Here is a 23377-nt window from a genome sequence, read left to right as displayed (position 1 = left end):
ATAATTAAAAAGGCTAAGGTAGTTGCTGCCAGACTCCAGATTCACAGTGCTAACTGCAGGGGGATGCGAGAGGACTATGGGCCTCCTTTGCATAAGGAATTTTTCACCTTTTAACCCTTGCTCAGAGTTAAGCAAGGGTTAAAAGGCGAAAAATTCCTTATGCAAAGAGGCACATGATTCTCCCGCCTCTGATCTGGGAGCAGCAAATCGTGCCTAAGTTGCTTTTTTATTTAATTTTTTACATTTTCATCATGGCGGGCGGACAAAAGGAGAGTTGAAATCCACAGCTGGAAAAGATATGTGGATCAGACAGAGGGAGGAGGGTAATTCAAAATTATTGTAATTTAATTTGTAATTTTTTATTGTGAGTAATTTGTGTGTGTGTGTGCGTTTGCGTGTGTTTCTTTCTTCACTCAAACAAACTCTCTCTCAATTTGAGAGAGAATTTGTTTGAGAAGAGAGAGGCAGCCCTCTCCCCACCCACTGGGAGCCCCCCTGTCTCCCTTTCCTGCTCCTCCTCTCCCCTTTCTTTGCCGGCTGCCGCCTTGTCCCCTCCGCTGTGTCCGACAGGCCAGGTGTCTCGCATTTATGTCTGCCATAAAAATGAGACGCCTGGCCTGTTTGACACAGCGGTGGGATCGGAGGAGGCAGGGGGCGAGACATCGGCACATGGCAGCGGCAGGGACGTTCTTGCTGCTGTGTCCAACAGGCCAGGCATCCACCATAAATGCAAAACGCCTGGCCTGTTGGTCACAGTGGTGGGGTAGAATGAGGCAGGGGGGCGAGGTGGTGGAGCATCGCAGCAGCAGGGGGAAGTATGTGGCTGGGGGCGCTCATGTATGAGCGGACTGCCTAGCCCCGGGTTTCCCTTTCTTTCCCCATCCCCTGCCAAAGCCGCCCCCAAAGCCCCGACGCGGGCAGCTGGTGCTGGCAGACATAGGGCGGCTTTTGCCCTCTTGCCTCACCGGCCGTGAACCTCACCAGCCGTCACTGCTGTATACGCCTTCCTGAATCATGAGGACAATGATATGGTTGAGAAACATTTTTTTGAATCTCTTAACTGTGTTTGTAATTTCATGAAAAGTCAGGCTCAGTAACCAGGTGCTGAAATACATAAATATTGATATCAAGGACACATAACACAGGCATTGGGAAGTTTATACATTTATCCTAGAATATTCACCTTTGTTTAGAAAGAAAATGAGACAAAAAGACATAACATCTTTCTCATGTTCCAACAGAAAGAAAACATTCTTACAAAACAAAGATAGTTGTAGGTGTTCAAATCTATCTTATATTAACTTTGCTTTTTCTTTCTCTATGCAGTGCAAAGTTTCACATCCCAGATGGGACTTCCCGTAATGCCTAAGGGATAGAGTGGCCTAGGGTTTTATGCTCAGTTATGAAAGTGGATTGGAAAGGGGGGGAAAGGAAGAGGGGTTAGATAATTGCTTTTTAAAGTTCATATCAAAAACAGCTTTTCTAGATAATTTTAATTGTTTTGTATTATTTTGTCATAAAATGGAACATAGCAGAACCAACATTAAATATTATTACAATTTGTCTATTGCTTCGTTTTTTTCTCTGTTATGCTACTTTAAAATGTTAAAGGTAATTTTACATTCTTTTAAACAATTTTAAATACTGAAGTGAATAGAATAGTACATACTATGCCTAGACAGAACTTGGATACTGGTTATTCTAAAAATTAGGCCTGAAACAACGATTCACTTTGATAATACAACTTTGATCATTAAAGGCAAGCTCATTTACTTCAAAAAAATAACATAGCTACCAAACTGACTATAATGAAATAATTTGTGTCATTTGAAATGTTTTGGACCATTTTGTGTGAACATGCATGTTTCCAATGAACAAAAGTGTTATGTTTGTCAATGCAATACTTGCGGAGGTATAGTCATATGTTTAACCCCATACCGCAGCCTTCTACAGTATGACTCTGAGGTTCGCACACACTGAAATTTGTGAATCAGTAGGGAAGGTAAGTAAATTCCACCAATGCTTCATGCCACATAAAATACACCCAATAAGGCCTAGTGTTCAGACAGTTAGTAATATCTTACTACTCTGAGTGTTTCTCATTCTTGGCAACTTTGAAATATGTGCACTTCATTTCCAGAATTCCCCAGCCAGTATTGACGTGGCTGAGAAAGTCGAAAACTGCTCTAGCGTCTGTAAGTGTAATTCATACTCCATGGGAAAATAAGCATACAAACACATTCTCTCAACTAGCATAACACATAACCTGATTTTTCTATATGTTGCAGAACATAGTATGTAAAGAACAAAACTGAATACTATTTATCACAAAGAAGAAAACATTTGTATAGGATTTTAATTTCCAAAAACAATTTCTTATATCTTGATATTACTTTCTCGATTACCATGAATAAATAAAGAGTATTAATTGGCTGCTTTTTAAAAGTACTGGGAAAAATACAATAACATTTAAGTAACAATGCAATTAGCTTCTTATATAAAAATAATATTCTATAAGAAAATATATAAATTAATATTAAGTGGTATTAAATTTATATTAACTATTAATATTAAATTTAATATTAACTATTAAATTTAAAAGTATTCAAAATGACTTCTTTAAATAAGATACATTAAATATTATTTTTTCACTGCAATAACTGCAATACATGAATGGACTTTATCATGCTAATTAGTCAACCATATGCTTTGTTTAAATGTGTCAATTCAGACCAGAAACTGGCAGACAGTGAGTTATAGAAAAGCTATACAAACATACAAGTACACACACACACACACACACAAATGATGTTAACCATTTTTATAAGTAGTATACTTCAATTTTAAAGTTTTTTCTTTTATTATTTATTGTAACTTTATCCATTTTTATATGATTCAAAAATTCCAAGGTTTGTTTTTCCTAATATATTCAGAAAAATTCACTATTCTGACAGATGTTTATTTCAATATGTGAATCATATTTTTTTACATAATCAGACAAACAGAAAGGCTTACTACTTAATTAAATACACAGTTTATTACAACCCAGTGATTAAAAATAATAATTAGATAAACATAAAACTGGCAGTTAATCCAAAAGGAAACAAATCAACAGCCTAATAGCTCCAATTCCTAAACAAACAGTAAAGTTGATAGAAAAGGTTTCCCAACTCAGAGAAAAAAATAGGAAATCCTCTGCATATAAGTGAATTGCTCTGTTTCACCCTCTATAATGATTGACAATTGATGTTGAATATTCACCTAGATCTCTGGAGTGTAGATAATACATGAAATATTATCAATCCCACAATTTATTCTTCATTTATACTGCATTACAACCATATTCAGCAATGTTACCTATTGTTGAATATACAAGAAAGTGAACATTCTGCATACTTATAGAAGAGATATGTTATACAAGATTATTTTATATCTTCTCTGACATAGCCAATTGTCACAAATGTTGCTCTCCAAAAATGCTGACCTAAAATACTCCTTGACATGATTTCTGCTAAAGTTGTATTTATACAGCAGCATAAGAACATAGTCCATGCCCCTGGCCTTATACCCAAGATGTATTTTCCCTTAAACTTTAATGAAGAAGTTATCCTGTTTCCAAATAAATTCCTTGATTAGATTCATAAAGTAATTTTCTACATCTAGGAATGGAGTAGAAATGGAGTAACATATATCACATAATCTGTTACTGGTCATTTTAAGATAACCAAACTTGAGTAATTGCTCATGGTATCGGACCTGGTTACCTGAGAGACCGCCTCCTGCCAGTCACCTCCCAAAGACCTATTAGATCCCACAGACTAGGCCTCCTCCGGATTCCATCTGCCAGCCAATGTCGGCTGGCGACCCCCCGGGGGAGGGCCTTCTCTGTAGCTGCTCCGGCCCTATGGAACGATCTCCCCGTTGAGATCCGGACCCTTACTACCCTTCCGGCCTTCCGCAAAGCAACTAAGACCTGGCTGTTCCGGCAGGCTGGCTGTTGAATTATCCAGCCCCATCCTATGTTTTGACTGTTGCTGAATTTTTAATTGTTGTTTTTATTTTTGTACCCCCCTTCCCTTCTTATTGTTAGCCGCCCTGAGTCTTCCGGGAATAGGGCGGCATACAAGCTAAATAAAACTCTAAACTCTAAACGCTGTTATTAAATGAATCGGTGAATCATAATCTATACATTACATCAGAAAACCAAAAGTATTTAGAACTACATGTATTTTCAACTTAAATCAATTTTCTTAGTGACCGTTCAAAGTTATAACGGCATTGAAAAAGTGAATTATGACCATTTTTCAAACTTCTCACCATTGCAGCTTCCCCCATACCACATACTTGGTAACTGATCCATATGTATGATGGATGCAGTGTCTGGGAGTAACATGATCACCTTTTACAACCTTATGAACAAAGAAGACAGAATCACTTAACAATTGTGTTACTAATTAACCAACTGCAACCGTGGCTAGAAAAGTCATAAAACTCAGCAAAACTCACTTAACAAATTTCTCACTTAGCAACATAATTTTTGGGCTCAATGGGTCGTAGGTTGAGGACTATCTGTATTAGATAGTGGCAGAACAAGTACAAACCTAAGATTAAGTACTCCCAGTCAATGAATTTTACATATTTTTAAACTATTTCTGCATCATTTGGCATATTCGATTTAAAAAGGAAAAGAAGAATATGTAATTCCTTTACAGATCTCCACTAGCTTTACAAATTTGGAGGGGATAAAAACTTCAAAAATTACTAGAAATTAAGACCTAGAACACTGCCATCAGATAAGAAAGCCGAAGAAACAACAGACAGCCTAGTAAGCTGCTGCAAGAAGATCGCATAAACTGACTACAAACATGGCATGACAAAGTACTGTAGCAACAATGTTGGAATGGAATATCTACAAGAACTACCATTTGCCTGCAAGCAATAAGTATTGGGACCACAAAACAGACAAACTAATATAAAATGAAGAAACAATAGTGCTCTGGGACTTTATTGCTACAGACTTAATTATTATTGAAATAAAGTCAGAAAAGACTGAATAACTGAAGATTGTAGTAATTGCAGATAGTGGAATGGAAGAGCGAACTGGAAAAAATAACAAAATCCAAAGATCTACAAACGGAAGTAAAACTGTGGCAAATGAAAGCATAGTAGTACAATAGTAATAGGTGCCTTTGGTGCAATCCCAAAACTAATGGAACCTCACTTGATCCTTATTGGCATTGAGGAAAATCACATTAATTAATTGCAAAAAGCAGCTTACATCATATGACATCTTTAATATCATCAAACAACAACTGCTTACCCCAGTTCCTTGGGAAGAATGGGTGGATAAAAATGTCGATCCAAACTATACATATGGCACCCAACCTTAATAAAAAATGTGTATGCTACTCTCAGCAACTCTGGGTTGCTTACAACAATCAACAATTACAAGTTCAAAATTCCAGAAACCTCATTTGATTTTTAGTTTACAATATTGGCCATTCTTACATATTACGATAAAAATTTAAATTTTAAAAGCTTAAGTCAAAGGATCATGCTCTCACATGGCTTCTGGAACATCTAAAAATCATGTAGCCTTTATTGTCATTGTACAAAATAAATACAATAAAATTGATTGTAATGAAATGTGCAGATATCCTTATGTAATTCTTTCAAGGCTCCAGATACCAAGTGAGAGCAGGGCCCTTGAAACTTCCAGAGGTCTGGAGGCTCTCACGGGGCTTTGGTGCCTCAGAAAGCATGTGAAAACAGGCCACGCTTTCCATCATTTTTGGAGGTTGTAAAGCCACCCAAGAACATACTCTAGATTTTTCAGGGCTCGGGCACCGGGGGTGGAGGGGGAAACACCAGCAGTGAAGTTAAGCACTTTCTAAAATTTTGACATATGAGTCCAAAAAAGTTTTCTATCACTGCTCTAGGTTATTTAATGTTAGACTGTCAATAATAATCAATCAATACAAGTATCATGGAGTCAAAATAATATAATTAAGATTTACAACAACATAACAAAATTGTTAATACTAATGCTAATAATAAACAACTTCTAACTCTGATGATGACTCTGAGACAGACCTACACAGCAAGCAGTGTTTTGAAGTTATACTAATCCTTTACTACTTAAAGGATAGACTGACTATTCAAAGTAAAGGCTACTTAATTCTATTTGAGAGTAAAATTATGTTGGCAACTAATGACAATATGAAAATAAAATACTTGTAGATGAAAGTCTGTGTTAAAATCTTGGAGCGCATTCTGAACCATCTGGAAGTTTTGGATCAACTTCAAAGCCAGCTACACAGACTTAGTTTACTATTTGGCCAGTCTTCACTAATTCTCCTTAAGATGAACTACAGTTTAAGACTTGAATAACATTCTGAACTATAGTTAATTTAAAATGGCATTATAAGTTTCTGCTGTCCTTGTGGCTCTGGCAGACTAGTAAGAGAATATGGATATCTCTAAGATTTCACAGAGCTTATTCTCTTATTCTATTGTTATGAACATTATTATGTGGCATCATATACAAATTGGACTATAAAAGGTATTACAATAATCTAATCTACTTGAGACCCAGAGAGCTTTTCCATGAATCATAAATGATAACATAAATCAATGAAGCTTTACTATAGTGGAACAATGTAGGGTTACTTTTTGTGTTTTGCATTTGGTTGATGCCTTTATTTACCTTTTTTGCAGTAACATCCAACTTTCAGTTCATATTTATTTTTCAATTAGCAAATATTCGAAATATCCAAAATTGTTATCCCACCCAATATTGTATGTCAGCAACATGAAAATGTATGAAAAGCATTCCTTCCATGTCTTAATCCACTTCATTAATGAAAATATTTAAAAATATAATGTTCAAAAATATGATTTTCAATTATTTATCATCTCTTAAATAGCTTGCTAATTAGTATGTCATGAAATATAATGGTGTGATATATTTATTTAGCTCTTTGAAGCAGACCAATTCAGGAAAAAACCACTTTGGGAAATAGCTATATTTCTAGCAAGTTCACCTTGTAGCAAGTTAGGTAGCAAACCAATGGAATGAATGAACGAATGAACGAATGAACTATGACAGAATCAGAAGCATTTGCCCACAGCCTCAACAACTTCACTGCGCTACTCTTTCACCCCCAAATTGCTATCATAACCCCAAATCTACCTCTAGTTTCATTAGTTATTTTTGCTGTCATTTATTCATTCATGCATTACATTTGTGAACCACCTATCACCTCCACTTTTCAAATTGTTTAGAGTTGTGTTCTTAATGTCTTCTGTGATAGTAACTTTCATCCATTTTGAGCTCCTTTTCTGATTAGTTTTATTGCCATAATAGATATTATTGTTTTGAATTGATTGAGTATTTTAAAGTCCAGGTGCTGTTTAAATGTTTTATTTTTCCTTAAAATGAAAACACCAGGTGTGGTTTCCCTTGTATTTATGCTACTTCCATTTATCAACTAACATAAGGTGACCAGATTTTCAGATTGGAAAAGAGGGACGCCCTTGACCGGGGGGGGGGGGGGGGGGGGGGCTTGATTAAAAAAAATTTTTTTTTGTCAAAAGGTCACCCCAGGACACTGAAACCAGCATAAATACGAATCTGTTGCCAAACAAAATTTTGATCACGTGACCATGAGGATGCTGCAACGGTCGCTAAGTGTGAAAAATGGTCGCAACGGTCGCTAAGTGTGAAAAATGGTCATCAGTCACTTTTTTCAATGCCATTGTATCTTCCTGATTATTAAAAGTGCAAATTCACTCAGTGTCAATCATGACTCCTGAGTCCATTTCAAAGTATTGTGCATAGAAATTTTTAAAATGGCTTGTTTCAATTTATTTTGGATAGAATCTTTTTTTAAATAGTTTAAGACAATTTAAAAAAAGAATCAACACAGAATAACACTATTTTTAAAAATCATATGCACAATAAATAAAATATTATTTTAAAATACATTAAAAAAATAAAAGAAAAAACCCAGCTCACTTACCAGCAGGCAGGCAGAGTCAGCAGATCTTCGTAGGGATGGATGGAAGCACACAGGGAGCCTATATATACGCAACTGCAGTAACAATGACAATGATGAAGGATTGGATTGAGTTAAAGAATAAAAGAATTCTGATCTTAGAAGGCCATGACCTGCAGCCAGGGTGGCATAATTTCTTATGGAATGAATGACAAACATAAAACGCACAAATACTTTCAAAATCATTTAATTAGAACTTTACTGCAACAATGGCTCAAAATTAAAAAAATCCACTATGTGAAAACCCCAAATTGGCTATCACCAACAGAAAGAACGACACACCCAAATTTTACAGATTGGAACAAAATTCTAAGATACAGAGATCTAATTGACAGACAAGGAAATTTAAAAACAATTGAAGAATTGGCAGATCAGAATATGAAAGGTGACTGGCTAACCTACCTCCAAATTAAAACTAAATACAATAAAGACACTAAAATATATGGTATTGAAACAGAACCACACAAATTGAATAAAATTATTCAAAGTCTGGACAGAAAGATGATAGGGAAAATATACAAATTCCTCTTGAAGTATCAAATGGAAGAGGAAATTGGAAACTGTAAAAGAACCAATGATAAAATGGGCACAGAACTTTGGCTATAACATTGAACTAGACAAATGGGAAAAATTTTGGGGAATAAATTTAAGAATGACACTATCAATCCCATACAAGGAAAACCTTGTTCTTTCAATCCTTCCAATATTTTTTTCCTTCATTCCCTTGTCTGTTTCAATATTAAGTACATTTCTTCCTTTCTTCCTATAATTTTTTCCATTTTCTTCCTTATATTCTTTTCCATTTCAACATTGTCTTCCTTTTTTCCTTCCTTCCTATACGTCTTTCCATTTTCTTCCTTATATTATCTTTTCTGTTTCAACAGTCTTTGTTTCTTCCTTCCTTCCCTCCTTCCTTCCTTCCCTTCCTTCCTATACTTCTTCTTTCATTCATTATATTTTCTTTTCCATTTCAATATTAAGTGTAATTCTTTGTTCCTCCTTCCTTCTTTCAATCCTTCCAATACTTTTTCCTTCATTCTCTTTTCCTTCAATATTAAGTGCAATTCCTTCCTTCCTTCCTTCCTTCCTAAGTTATTTCCATTTTCTTCCTTATATAATATTTTCTGTTTCAACATAAAGTGCCTTCCTTCCTTCCCTCCCTCCCTCCCATCCCTTTCTTTATGTTTTCTTTATGTTTTCTTCATGCTTTCTTTTCTTTTTCCTCTGCTCTTTTTAAATCCCCCCCTTCTTCTCCTCCTCTACATTTAGGTTGGATTAGTTTGTACAACAGTCATCAAACTTCTGAAGTAAAAATAAATAAATAAATCATATTTAAGAAGAAGAAAAAGGAAGACGTTTTTAGTTAAGTCAAACGTTTTAATAAAAGTTTCATCTTTTAAGATTCGTCCAACACATCCAATTGTAACCTTAACAGTAAAGAATATCACCCCAGCTGCTAAAGGTTCAACCAGTCTGAGAACCATTGAAAAGACAACAGTGCAGCAAAATCCAAAAGACACAACTTCCTCACGACCTCACCGCCATTGCTTTGGTACCAAATCTTTAAGGAAGGGGCGCCAGAAAGGAGGAGGAGGAGGAGGAGGAGGAGAAGGGAACCAAAGAGACGCTCTCGGAGGTGGCGATCCCATGCACGAAGAGGCAGGAGGAGAGGTGGGTGCGCTGCACGAACGGACTCCTCGCGGCCGCTCCCACGCTCTCGGAGGCGGCGATCCCATACACAAAGAGGCAGGAGGAGAGGTTGGGGCGCTGCACGAACGGACTCCTCGCGGCCGCTCCCACGCTCTCGGAGGCGGCGATCCCATACACGAAGAGGCAGGAGGAGAGGTTGGGGCGCTGCACGAACGGACTCCTCGCGGCCGCTCCCACGGTCTCGGAGGCGGCGATCCCATACACGAAGAAGCAGGAGGAGAGGTTGGGGCACTGCACGAACGGACTCCTCGCGGCCGCTCCCACGCTCTCGGAGGCAGCGATCCCATGCACGAAGAGGCAGGAGGAGAGGTGGGTGCGCTGGCAGCTGCCCCGCAGACAACTTCCACACGCTTCAGGAGCTTCTGCCGAGCGACAGGAGCCCCGGAAGCGCGTGGAAGTTGTCTGCGGGCAGCTGCCGCTGCGTCCACGCTCTCGGAGGCCCAGAAGCGAGGGGACGTTCTCTGCTGGCGGCGCCGCTCCCCCGATATCTCTTCCTTCCGCGGCGAAGCCCATGGATTCACGAACGGACTCCACGGAAGGAAGAGAGATTGGGACAGCAGCGGGGAGGCCCAGAAGCGAGGGGACGTTCTCTGCTGGCGGCGGCGCTCCCCCGACCTCTCTTCCTTCCGCGGCGAATCCCATGGATTCACGAACGGACTCCACGGAAGGAAGAGAGATTGGGACAGCAGCGGGGAGGCCCAGAAGCGAGGGGACGTTCTCTGCTGGCGGCGCCGCTCCCCCGACCTCTCTTCCTTCCACGGCGAATCCCATGGATTCACGAACGGACTCCACGGAAGGAAGAGACATCAGGACAGCAGCGGAGAGGCCCAGAAGCGAGGGGACGTTCTCTGCTGGCGTCCGCCGCTCCCCCAATATCTCTTCCTTCCGCGGCGAATCCCATGGATTCACGAACGGACTCCACGGAAGGAAGAGAGGTCTTGTCTGGGCAGCACGCACAGAGCGGGAAAGGCAGCACCAAAGCCTGGCCGCGAGCGAGGGAGCGCGCGGCGAGCAGCGACGCCGGGCTGCTTCCTCCTCCGCCACGTGCAACGCTGGGCTGCTTGCCTTCCCCCCTCCTCCTCCTCCGCGAGCAACGCAATGCAAGAGCCAAGGTGGCGCAGTGGTTAAATGCAGCACTGCAGGCTACTGCTAGATCAGCAGTTCAGCGGTTCAAATCTCACCGGCTCAGGGTTGACTCAGCCTTCCATCCTTCCGAGGTGGGTAAAATGAGGACCCAGATTGTTGGGGGCAATATGCTGACTCTCTGTAAACCGCTTAGAGAGGCCTGAAAGGCCTATGAAGCGGTATATAAGTCTACTGCTATTGCTATTGCTATTGCTATTCCTCCGCCGCGTGCAACGCCGGGCTGCTTGCCTTCCCCCCCCTCCTCCTCCTCCGCGAGCAACGCAACGCCGGGCTGCTTGCCTTCCACCCCTCCTCCTCCTCCTCCGCGAGCAACGCCGGGCTGCTTCCCCCGCCTCCTCCCCCTCCTCAGCCGCGAGCGAGGGAGCACGCGGCGACCAGCAACGTCTCCTCCCCCCAGCGCCTCCCGATTCCCACGGTACCAAATTAATTAGACAATACAAAACATACTCACCACCAGTGAGTAAGCGCAGCAGCTGCAACCCCAACAAGAAAGAAAGACGAAATAAAATGGAGAACTCGCGCATGCGTCCTCAGCTAAGGAGTCCAGCCAATCAGTGAGCTGGTTGGCCAGCTCACTGATTGGCTGGAGTCCAGCCAATCAAATTAGTGAGCGGCAGGCTGGGCTGGCTTAAATTTGTAGGTAGCATAGAACGAAACGATGAGCCAGCCCAGCAGCTGATGGGCGGGAGCTGCCAGCGCCAAAAAAAGCGTGCCTTTTTAAAAAGCGGGTGGGACGCGGGAATATGCATCAAAAGGCGGGGGTGTCCCACCAAAAGCGGGACGTCTGGTCACCTTAAACTAACAGTTATGTAATATTAGCACTAATACTACTAGATTTTTTCTTGCCTTTTTAATATATATTTAGTATTTATTAGTATATGAGAATCAGTTTGATGTAGTGATGAAGACATTATGCTAGAAACCAGGAGACCATAAGTCTCACTCCCTAAGTTTTAGTCCCACTCTAGGCACAAAGCCAGCTGAGTGATCTTGGGCATGCCACTCTCTTTCAGTGTTAGGAAGGAAGCAATGGCAACACTGATGAAAAAACTTGCCAAAAAATCTGCATGGTATTGACAGAGCAAGTTCTCAGAATCAGATACAACTGTAAATAATAATAAAAAAAGATTAGAATATATGATTGTCTTGTACTTTTCTATACTTTCTGAAGAAAAAAGTTATCTACAAGACAAGTAAGGAATGTCCTGGAAAGACCATGCTTTGCAGGTCAGGATAATTTTATAGTATTTCCAAATATGTTCATTTTGTTTTTGAACAATCAAAAATACTTCTTTGCAGGGTGAGCACCAGAAAACAACAGTATTATTTCTTCACATACCATTTGATTGTGATTTTTTTCCCCCTCTGGACAAATATGGCAATAAAATCTTGCTGTTCTACTTATTTCAACTCAAAAGCTGCCAAGATCATTTGCATTTTGGGGAAACTAATATTTTTAACAAATTACTCTTTCCATCACAACTGAATCTCTGGAACAAAATATATTTTTTAATTTCTCTATTTCAGTCATAGGAGTTGTTTTACCAGGTCTTCATTACACCTATTAAATAGTATTTGCTTTTCTTTAATATAAATTCAAGCATATCATGTTTATTTCCTCCATTCTAAACATTAGTGTAAGAACAATGTAGACCAAAAATCTTTCTTATTTTTCTGTGAGATTTTTAAAAATCACCTTTTCAACAACACTTCAGTTTAATAGGTCTCATCCTGCTATTTTAATGAACCTATAAATTAGGATGTTTTTAAAAAATCTTTTAAGTTTTCTAAAGAAAAAATAATAATACAGATGTTAAATATCAAACAGGTATGTTAACCTTAATGCACTTATTTGGTAGTTAAAATTATCTCAGGTACTATCTCCCAGAATACCCATCATCTGTAATGGGGAAAACTAAAGGCAGTAAACAGCCAGGAAGAAGACCATTGGGTTTTGCTTGGGATTTAGAGTGTGTGTTTGTGTGTTTATTTTTGTGTGTGTGTATGTGTACACAATTTTTTTAACCTAAAACTTCCATGTACTTCAGCTCAAATCTCTTTAGAGGCATTTTTTTCAAATCCAAAAGTATACCACAAAACATCACACACTTCCAGAAACATTTTTGTTATTTACTAGGTGACCACTCAGAACTTATTTGTTTTCTTATACTTTTATTCATTCCATCTGACAGATTATTTGACAAGATTACTTTAAGTTTATAAAAAGTTTGTTGGTGTTGATCCATTTGTCAAAAATGTCTGGCACTGTGTGTAATGGACTTGACAGTGTAAGTGTCACTAATATTACAGCTGACTATTTTCTATTCCAAATGCAGCAAAATAAAATAAGTAAATAAAAATAAACGAGAATTAAAAGTATTAAAAGTATTAGATAATCAGGACATTTACTGAACATGAAGCTGGAATTTCTTCTATTGTCTAGAATCACAGGTCAATGAAAACCGATTAAAATTCTATTGTTTCTTATAGTTCATAACATATGAATATACTATATATTCAAAGAACATAGAACATATAACTATATAACAGAAAAGGCTTGGAAACAGAAATATTGCCTACTATATCTTTTTAAAAATTTATCATCCTCTCCATCACCACTCACCAGTTTCTATGATCATTTTCAGATGATTCGTATAACAGTATTTCTTTATTTTATTAAATTTAAAATAAGTAGTAATTCTTCCCAAGAATTAGTTTAGAAGTTGAAACTAAATTCTAAGAAGCTTTCAAAACTCAATGTCAAGAATGTAGCCATAACATAACAAAGAGGTTTCATACTGACATATTTCACTTTCTTTCCCCCTTTTTCAAGCTACATTTTCAAAGGTGGTTGTATATTATATTTATTATTTTGATCAAGGGCCATGTCAGGAATTATCAACAAGTAGCATGTAATGGCAGGGCTGTAGGAAAAGGCGTCCATAAGAACCCATATCTTGGGTATTGAGTCCAGCACTTATGGATACTACACTTTTGAGAAGATTTCAAAAAACACATTTAGAGAAGTTCAACAAGCTTGATTAGAGTACTTGTGAAGAGAGATTGAAAAAGTTGGGCATATTTTGGAAGAGAACACTGAGAAGAGATATGACAGCATTCTTTAAGTACAGTACTAGAAAAAGTATCACAAGCGAAAAAAATCATGACTTTTTCCCATCATTCCAGAAAACAGAGTGTAGAATGATAGATTTAAATTACTATAAGACAGATTTCAATTAAATATTAGAATTCTCTACCCAGGTGCATAGTAGGCTTCACTTAATTTGATCTATTCAAGGAGAGGCTAGACATCCATCAGTCAGAAATGCCTTAATTTGATTGCAACATTGAGCAGGAATTGAATTGATGACCTGAGTGGTATTTCCATTTCTATGATTTTAAATGGGTGTTTCACTCATTTGTTTTCGTTTTGACATCCTTCTCTTGCCCAAATAGCAGGCTTCGGGGAAAGAAAGAGATAGTTCAAATTGGCTCTTGAATTCAGAGAGTTTCTGAAATGAAGCTGAGGAGCCATGAAATTAGATTGAGAGCCGTAGGCTGCCAACCCTGTTCTAGATCTATATCACACTTGGGAGACAAGAATGAGTGGATACAAGGAAGCTTCTTCAGCTGGAAGAAATGGAAAAACTACAAGAAAAAATGTTTTGCTTTCACACATTATTTTAAGGATACAGCTTTAATAATATTGGGCAATTCTTGTTAGAAATGTTTTTTTGAATAGTTACTTAGCAACTTACAGGAACTTAAATAAAATGCTAAGGAAGCTTAACACTGTTCACAGAAAATCAAGTATTTTAAAGTTGAACAACAAATCACTAAGGGCCATGAAGTTCATTGACTATCATTTGCATTCCATAAGCAACAAGTTACTCAACAAAAACCTATATAGAAATATCTTGCTATATACTAATGTTCTTATCAGGAGTAAATTAATCTTAGACTTGCAAATCTAAATGTTTCTGTTAGTATAAGTTACTGCATTTTTACACTTGTTGCACATTTGGCCACACAGTCTTCAAATATTCTCTGATTGGTACAAGTGAAAAGCATCCTTTTGAGCTGCATTGTAAATCTGCAAGGTTAAGCTGAACAATATCAAGTTCAAATTCATACAGAAGCCCATATATATAAGTGTTGTCTAGAGGTTATGCTCAGAACATACCAGGAGACATAGGTTTGGAGGAGAAGGGAGGCAAACTTACAACATATTCCTCTATAGGTTTCTTATAACTACTTCCAAAAAGAAATAATTACTTCACACAATGCATTTTTACCAACAATTTCATGTCTATCTTTGGTTATATGATTATTCTAAATGCAGATGACAAAGCAAGACTATGGCTTCAAAACTTAATGAGATCTTACTGTAATCTGGATGATTCAGATAACACCCAAATAATCATTTCCCAGTGAACAGGCATTTATCAATCCCCTTGCAGCCAGATTGCCTCTATAAGGAAATATGAACCACTATTCTCCGAAGGCTAAAAGTAATACGTCTTACAGATGTAATGCTGTGCTATCACACTTTGTATCAACATTGATTCCAAGAAAGAGCTCAAAATATATTTAATTAACAAATTTTCCAAGTATCTGTACATACATAAATACATACATACATAATACATACATGCATACATACATACATACATTGCAAACATGGTTATTAGCATGTTAAATTAGCATGTTAAAACAGGAAATAAAATTTTTCTGACCCTATGTATGATGAAAAATAGCATAGTACTATTCTGTGTTATATATAACAGGGTGTTCTGACCACCACCCCGGCCTGTGAGTGCACGAGAACCAGGCTTGGCTGTTTGCCACTATTCAATTACTGAGATAACGAATCCTTTGGCTGAGGGCTCAGGCAACTCACGTTCAATACAGTAGCTCTGCTGTAACCCAGATAATCCAAACAAAGCAATCCAGAGAGTCCAAATGAAAAGACACGGCTAGAATACACAGATAGATTTTATTCACTACTAATTCGAATGGTTGTTTCCTGCAAATGTCCCCTCCCAACGCCTCACCTATAATCTCTTGGGAGGGGCCAATCAACAACCACCTGGGCTTAATCATCTTCTGTGAGACTGCCTATGGAGTTATTGCTTCCGTTTCTCAGCCCTTCTCAATCTAGCATCAGGGACAAACTGCCTTTGATCTTCCACACTGCTCCATGCCTCAGGTGCCTCCTGGTGGCCAACCAGCCTCTCTGATCCCTGCTCTGAGTCTGAACCCTGCACAGGATTCTCCACATCTTCCATGGCAGACTCATATGGTTCCTCACTATCTGAGTCCATCAGCAGCTCCACCGGATCCTGCTGGGCCACAACAACAGGGTACGTTGATAAAAGTTTTTAAATATATCAATATTTCTCATATGGGTAGTCCTTGACTTATCAAATCTTTCAGATCTACCCCAAGCTAATTATTACTGTTTTTGAAGTTATACACCCCCCCACAGTCACATGATCATATTTTGGGCAATTGGCATCTGGCTTACTTTTAGGGCCATCATGCAGTCACATGGCTGCAATTTGCAATGTTGTTTTCTGGTGTTTATTTTCAGTTTCCAGCAAAAAAAAACCCATCCATCAGGGAAAATGGATTTGCTTAACAATCATGACCTTTGTTTTAATTGCCTTACAAAATATTGAGTCTAGTAACATGATGCCTCAACTTATAACTGCGATGACTTACAACCATAATTGTGGCTGAATTATGGTTGTATATTGAGGACTACCTGTATTCAATACACAACTGTTAAAATGAATTAAAATCACAGAAGGAAAATATCCAAGTCCTTAAATAGGACTGGGATGGGTCTTCTCATCTTCTACATCCCATCTTGCCATTTAAGCCTATAACAGTCTGGGCAAGAAGTCTACAACAAGAAGACACGTACTGCAAAATCTCCTTCAGATTACCCTGCTCCAATATGGGAAAAGCAAGAGAGTGCAAAGGAAAGAGCAGGACTTCTGGTCATGCTTCCCTTAAAAAATGACAATTGCAATTAAGTGACAGCATTAAAAAAGAACAGAAAACAGAATAAAACAACTATCCTATCTTTCTCCCTAACACAGAGTAATGTACCCTAATAACATACAATTATGCATATTCCTTGTGGGCTTGAACTGAAGGTTAAGGAAACCTAAAGGGACAAAATAAACATTAGATTTTAAAACCAAGAATTCATGGAAGAGATCCTAGGCAACCAAATAAATGTATAAAGTTACTGCTAATCAAAAGAGAAATATGGAAACATATCACAAAGCCTAAGGCAAGGAAGAACTGTAGAATGTTGACAGGAGGATATAACGAGCCAAAAAAATTCTGGCCTATAATTGTAATTGGTGACAGTGGTACTCCACAGAATTGGTAGTATTTTTTTTTAATTATAAACAGAGCTAAAACAAAAAAATAAAAGACTTTGTAAAGTCCATGCCTTCTTATTGTAGCAATTGCTCATAGATAGTATATATAATTTATCTATCTGAGAGGCTTTTTAATAATAATTTGGCAAATACAGTCATAAAGAGAAATGAACAACTTCCAAAATCCAAGGACCCCCCCAGTAAGAAAAGCGTATAAATATGTGATATATGTGCAGTGCATGTTTCATCTATATATGTTCTCCTTTTGTGTTACAGATTTCCCAAGGCAAAACTATTTCCCCAGCATCAGACAAAGTGAGATTTAACACGTCAGACCATTCTTGTTTGGGAAATTCTGAAGTAGCTGAAAAGAAAGAGTGGGAGAGAAATGCCAAACCCAAATGAACCCATCAGTCCTGAGCAGTTGAATTGAAACTAAAACATTACCAACTCATGATGACAAGAATACTGTTAACAGAACATTGAAGCCAAGAGACATATGCAGAAATAAAAGACTAATATATTTCACCTCTTTAATTGTACTCCAAAAAGACGATTCAAAGCAACATTCATCCAGATATTTGATTTTGATACAGTTTGCTAATTTGGAAGGGTTACGATTTTCAAGGGACAAGGGCATTAGATCTCACCCAAAAAGTTCCTCCTGTAATAGCTATGTTGGGATACATGTCTGTTGTCTTTTCCACTGCAGAAAATTTCCCCAGCAACCACTAGTACATACCTTACCCAGCATCAAGTAAACATTTTAACATTTTTTCAAAGAGTCTGCATATTTATTATGTTTTTTGTCCAGCAGAGATTATCAGGAAGTTTCTATCACTCTCAAAACCAAGATGCAAGTTTTTATCAGATGTTATCCAAAGGCAAGCCACACAATTAATTACTTCATCTGTAGATAAATAAAATTTCCAATGCAAGTTCCAAAGTTGTTGGGGACCATCTGTCCTTACACATGTGATTCCCAGTGGGAAGACAGAACAAATAATTTTACTTACGGCTGGCACAGTTTAATTAGGTCCTGGTCAGTGGTGCCGGGAGGAAGGCCTCGGATGTACAGGTTGGTTTTACTCAACTGTTCACCGCTGCTGTTGTTGCTATTGTTGTTGCTACTGTTAGTGCTGGGGCTGGGAGGAGCCATGGGATGTGGAGCTGGTGCATAGGAATGCTGAAAACAAGAGAGAAGAATATTGGAAAAAAGATACAATCAGTTTTCTCCTGAAAATCTGACATGCAAAGATAGCAATTAAATTGGGTGCAATTTAAAAAATATATACATTGAATTAAGCACAATTAATAAGTATGCTGCTTATTAACCTATCCTTTCCACAAACTCATATAACAAAATTATGATTTGCTGGTAGTTATGGCAGGGGTTCTTGAGTTTATATCCAAGTCTTTCAAATGATACATTTAGTGCAGGGGCCCCAGACATTGTACAATCTATCCAAAGTAAAGAAATGACTTTATCCCACAACTTAGACCCAAAATTTATATTGCTAAGCAAGATAGTTGTTAAGTGAATTTTGTCCATTTTACAACCTTTCTTATCATAGTTGGTAAATGAACCACTGCAGTTGTTAAGTTAGTAACAGAGTTGTTAAGAAAATTTGGCCTCCTCATTGGCTTTACTTGTCAGAAGGTCACAAAAAATGATCACATGATCCTGGAACACTGCAACCATCATAAACATGGTGTCAACTGTCTGAATTTTGACATGTGATAGGGATGCTGCAACAATCATAGGTCTGAAAAATGATCCTAAGTAACTTTTTTCAATGCTGTTGTACCCAAATGAATTGTTGAAAATCAAGGACTACCTGTATATTACATTTTCATCAGACTACAAAATAATATGTTGATATGACCTTGATTGTAATTTAAATGGCTGCATATATACTTGTATCTGGTTAAAAAAAAAGGCTCAAGTTATGTTCTAGTCCTAGTTCATGTTCTGGTATTAATCTATAAAATCTTTCAAGGTGTAGAACCACAATTTCTGAAGAAGGGTAAAGGGAATGGCCTTAAATGTAAGGTGACCAGACATAACGCTTTTGGCGTGACACCCCCGCTTTTTGATGCATTTTCCCGCGTCTCGCCCGCTTTTTTAAAAGGCACGCTTTTTTTGGCCCTCGCAGCTCCCGCCCATCAGCTGCTGGGCTGGCTCATCGTTCTGTTCTATGCTACCTACAAATTTAAGCCAGCCCAGCCTGCCGCTCACTGAGTTGATTGGCTGGACTCCAGCCAATCAGTGAGCTGGCCAACCAGCTCACTGATTGGCTGGACTCCTTAGCTGAGGACGCAGAGGAGTCTCCATTTTATTTTGTCTTTCTTGTTGGGGTTGCAGCTGCACTTACTGGTGGTGAGTAAAATAAATCATGTTTTGTAAAAAATTTTACTCGGGAGTAAATTTTACTCACTCCCGAGTAAAAATTTTACTCGGGAGTAAAATTTACTCCCGAGTAAAAATTTTACTCGGGAGTAAAAAGCGGCTGCCGGTCGGGCAGAGAACTTTCACGTGGTTCCATCCAGACTTGCCGCCCGTGCTGGCTGTGAACTCCGCAAAGCCAAAGGGGGAGAAGTCAGGGGGCTGTCTCCTCCCCCCAGCCCAGCAAACAGTCCTTTTTTCAGCTGTGCAGACAACTTCCACGTGGCTCTCGCAGCCCGGCAGAAGCATTTTTTCGGGGGAGGGCTCTGCCTTAAGCAAGAATTGCATTAAAGACCAGAGCAACAGGTATTGTCAGCTGTGCAGACAACTTCCACGAGCCCGGCAGAAGCATTTTTTCGGGGGAGGGCTCCGCCTTAAGCAAGAATTGCATTAAAGACCAGAGCAACAATTATTTGCCTGGAGAGACAAATAATTCCTAGGGATACTTGCCATGTTCTTTCATCACCATGACGATCTTATTTTTTTGAGCTAAATGTATTTTTCCAGTTTGAATTGGGCATAATCTTTTTTTATTGATCCACTGTCAGGAAGAGGGATTATAATTTAAAACAGATGATTTCAGTGGCATCTTTTTTATTAATTTAAATTTCTTTCCGTTCTCCATACCCATCTTCTTGTATCAAATAATAGCTGTGGATTCATTGGTATTAAATGTATATGTTTGAAGCAGTGCAGGAAATCTTGAAAACTTATGAATTTCTCTCCCCTCTGTGGCATTAGGCCTTAGTATCTGATTTGCTATATAACTTAGCAGTAGTTATTAGCACTCTTGGTGAATGATTCCCTTTTCTCAAATTATCTTGAACAATAGTTTGCAGTGTTTTCATATCTTGCACCCAGCTTTTTAAATTTATTATTAAATAATTTGTATTCTATCAGGGGCTTTCAGCAGTTTACAGCAACAAAAATGCCAAATAAAATTATATTATTATAAAATCATTGTAACAATTCCACAAAAACAATAAAAAGAAAATCCAGTGATAAAACCATATTAAATCCCAATGGCTCTAGAAGACAGAATAATTTGTACAGCCTTCCTGAATGGACAGCAGGTTAGGGCTCCCTGCTCTGGAGGAGGTTTCCAAAGGATGGGCAGGGCACCAGCTGAGACCTTTCTCCTGAGAAAGCCCTACCTTTGTCATGAATGGGATTACTAGCAGGGCCTCCCCAGAAGATATTTAAAGCTCTGGTAAGATAGCTTTGAGGGGGGTGGTCTTTAAATATTTGGACTTTAAGCTGATTTTGGAACATCTGTAAATTTGAAAGCACAAAAAATGCTATTGGCTTGTTTCCAGATGAGTCATTTACTGTAAGGAGTATAGGCTCAATGTATTTTAAAATAATATTTTATTTATTGTGCATATGATTTTTTAAAATAGTGGTATTCTGTGTTGATTCTTTTTTTAAATTGTCTTAGACTATTTAAAAAAAGATTCTATCCAAAATAAATTGAAACAAGCCATTTTTAAAATTTCTATGCACAATACTTTGAAATGGACTCAGGAGTCATGATTGACACTGAGTGAATTTGCACTTTTAATAATCAGGAAGATACAATGGCATTGAAAAAAGAGACTGATGACCATTTTTCACACTTAGCGACCATTTTCACACTTAGCGACCGTTGTGGCATCCTCATGGTTACGCGATCAAAATGTTGATGTTTGGCAACGGATTCGTATTTCTGATGATAGTTTGAAATGGTGACAGTATAAATTATTGCTGGTGTAATACTTAACAATGGTTTTTAAGGATTTCTTTTATTTATAGAATACCTTTTTTATTATTTTGGGGGGATTTTTACTTTTAAATTGTTTATAAAATGTATTTACTACAAGAAATGTTCCTTTTTGCAAATGTGATCTTTGCAAATCTTTGTGATGCAATATGTTCAGACCAGGTTTATGTGTCTCAAAGTGGCTGCTATTCTATGGGCAGGCCAGGTTGGTGCAAGGCAGCTTTGCCAGATTTTGTGTGTTTCACCCTCATTGAATTTTATATCGTATAAAGAATGGAAGGAGGAAGGAAGAGAAAAAAGGAGGAAGGGAGTGAGTGAGGAAAGAACAGGATGGAAGGAGGGAGGAAGGAAGGAAGAGAGGGAAAGAGCAGAAGACAGATAAGGTGAAGGTAGATAAGCAAGAGGAATGAAGGAAGAAGTGAGGAGTCTCAAGGAGGGGGAAAACATTTAGTGACCAAAGTTACAATGGCATTGAAAAAAGTGACTGATGACCATTTTTCACACTTAGCGACCGTTGAGACCATTTTTCACACTTAGCGACCGTTGCAGCATCCTCATGGTCACGTGATCAAAATTTTGTTTGGCAACAGATTCGTATTTATGCTGGTTTCAGTGTCCTGGGGTGACCTTTTGACAAAAAAAATTTTTTTAAATGAAGCCCCCCCCCCCCCCATCAAGGGTGTCCCTCTTTTCCAATCTGAAAATCTGGTCACCTTACTTAAATGATAGGAGAAAAAGGCAACAAGCAGAGATCTGAAGAATCTAATTTGATAAAAACATCTCAGAGACGTTCCTCCCTAACTCACAGGAAGATAAAATAAGTAGGAGAACAGCATATTTAAACTTGCAAGATACTGTTACCATAAATGTTCCAATAAAAGTGGTTTTCAGTCTATATAATATTACTTTCTTGGTCTGGTCTTTCTTACAAAACTAATATAGCATGTTGGCAGAAAGACTTCTTTCTGCATGTTTCTACTTATACCATATAGTTTTTTAGGTAGCCTGCATCCATCCTTTAGTACAGTGGAAAAATTCCAAGAGTTAGTCTTTTTAATAATAGTCCCTTGATTTTAGAATGACCATCCCAGAGAAAAAAGTCTGATTTTTCCATAGTACTTTTTGTTTTTTACTCCAGGCATTTACATTTTTCTAGGCTTTTAAAGAATAGGTTAATTTACAATCTAAGGTTCCTTTCTGCTAGTTTTATTTTATTTTATTGTTTACTATTTAAATATCACGCAACCCAAATTTCAAATCATGCCTTCTATGTGCAAAATTCTTCTATTTCTCAAAAACATCCAGTCTTTCACCCATATTAAACACAACCTAAAAAATATAATTTCAAATCAGGTAAACATAATCCTCTTTCTTTTGCATCTTGTAACTTCTAACATTTAACTAGTGCACAAATTTAGATATATCTTTTTGCCATTGTTTAATTGGTATATTAGCTGTCAAAATAGATATCTCTTAAACAAAAATAGCATCTTGGGTTAAGTATTCCTTTTAATCACAAAAATTCAGCCCAAAAATAATAATAGCAATTTTTCCTGTCTTCACATATCCTTTTAAATTTTATTCCGTATCTTCACGTAATTACTTTGAAACAAGATAAAATCCCTGTTTGTCATACTAATACCTACTTGTCAATCTTAAAAAAAATTCACCAATTCTGTTTGATCTTGTACTTTCATATTTTTTGTGTTAACATCTTTGATTAAACTTGAAACCTGAAAGTGCACCATTTTTTTAGTTTCCTCATTAATACTTCACTTCTCTTGAATGGGTCTTCCAAAAGCTGCACCAAATCATCTGCACTCTTAACTTATCTCTTTTTAAGTGTTTATTCTCAAATAAT

General features: G+C 37.9%; 1 protein-coding gene across 2 annotated transcripts in view; it reads right to left on the bottom strand.

Moving 5' to 3' along the window:
• RBMS3 (RNA binding motif single stranded interacting protein 3) overlaps positions 1-23377 on the bottom strand; it is a 463288-nt gene that overhangs the window by 305903 nt on the left and 134008 nt on the right. For both annotated transcript variants that reach the window (XM_087712894.1, XM_087712895.1), the window contains exon 2: positions 18328-18497. In XM_087712894.1, coding sequence (XP_087569020.1) covers positions 18328-18497 — 170 coding nt within the window. The remainder of the gene's footprint in view (positions 1-18327; positions 18498-23377) is intronic.

Source organism: Thamnophis sirtalis, unplaced genomic scaffold (genome assembly GCF_051295495.1).
Source record: "Thamnophis sirtalis isolate CommonGarterSnake01/CBP01778 unplaced genomic scaffold, rThaSir2_p1.2 scaffold_4, whole genome shotgun sequence".
In the NCBI taxonomy this organism is placed as follows: domain Eukaryota; kingdom Metazoa; phylum Chordata; class Lepidosauria; order Squamata; family Natricidae; genus Thamnophis; species Thamnophis sirtalis.
The sequence above is the reverse complement of the archived record's forward strand: the minus strand, read 5'-3'. Positions and strand labels throughout refer to the sequence as shown.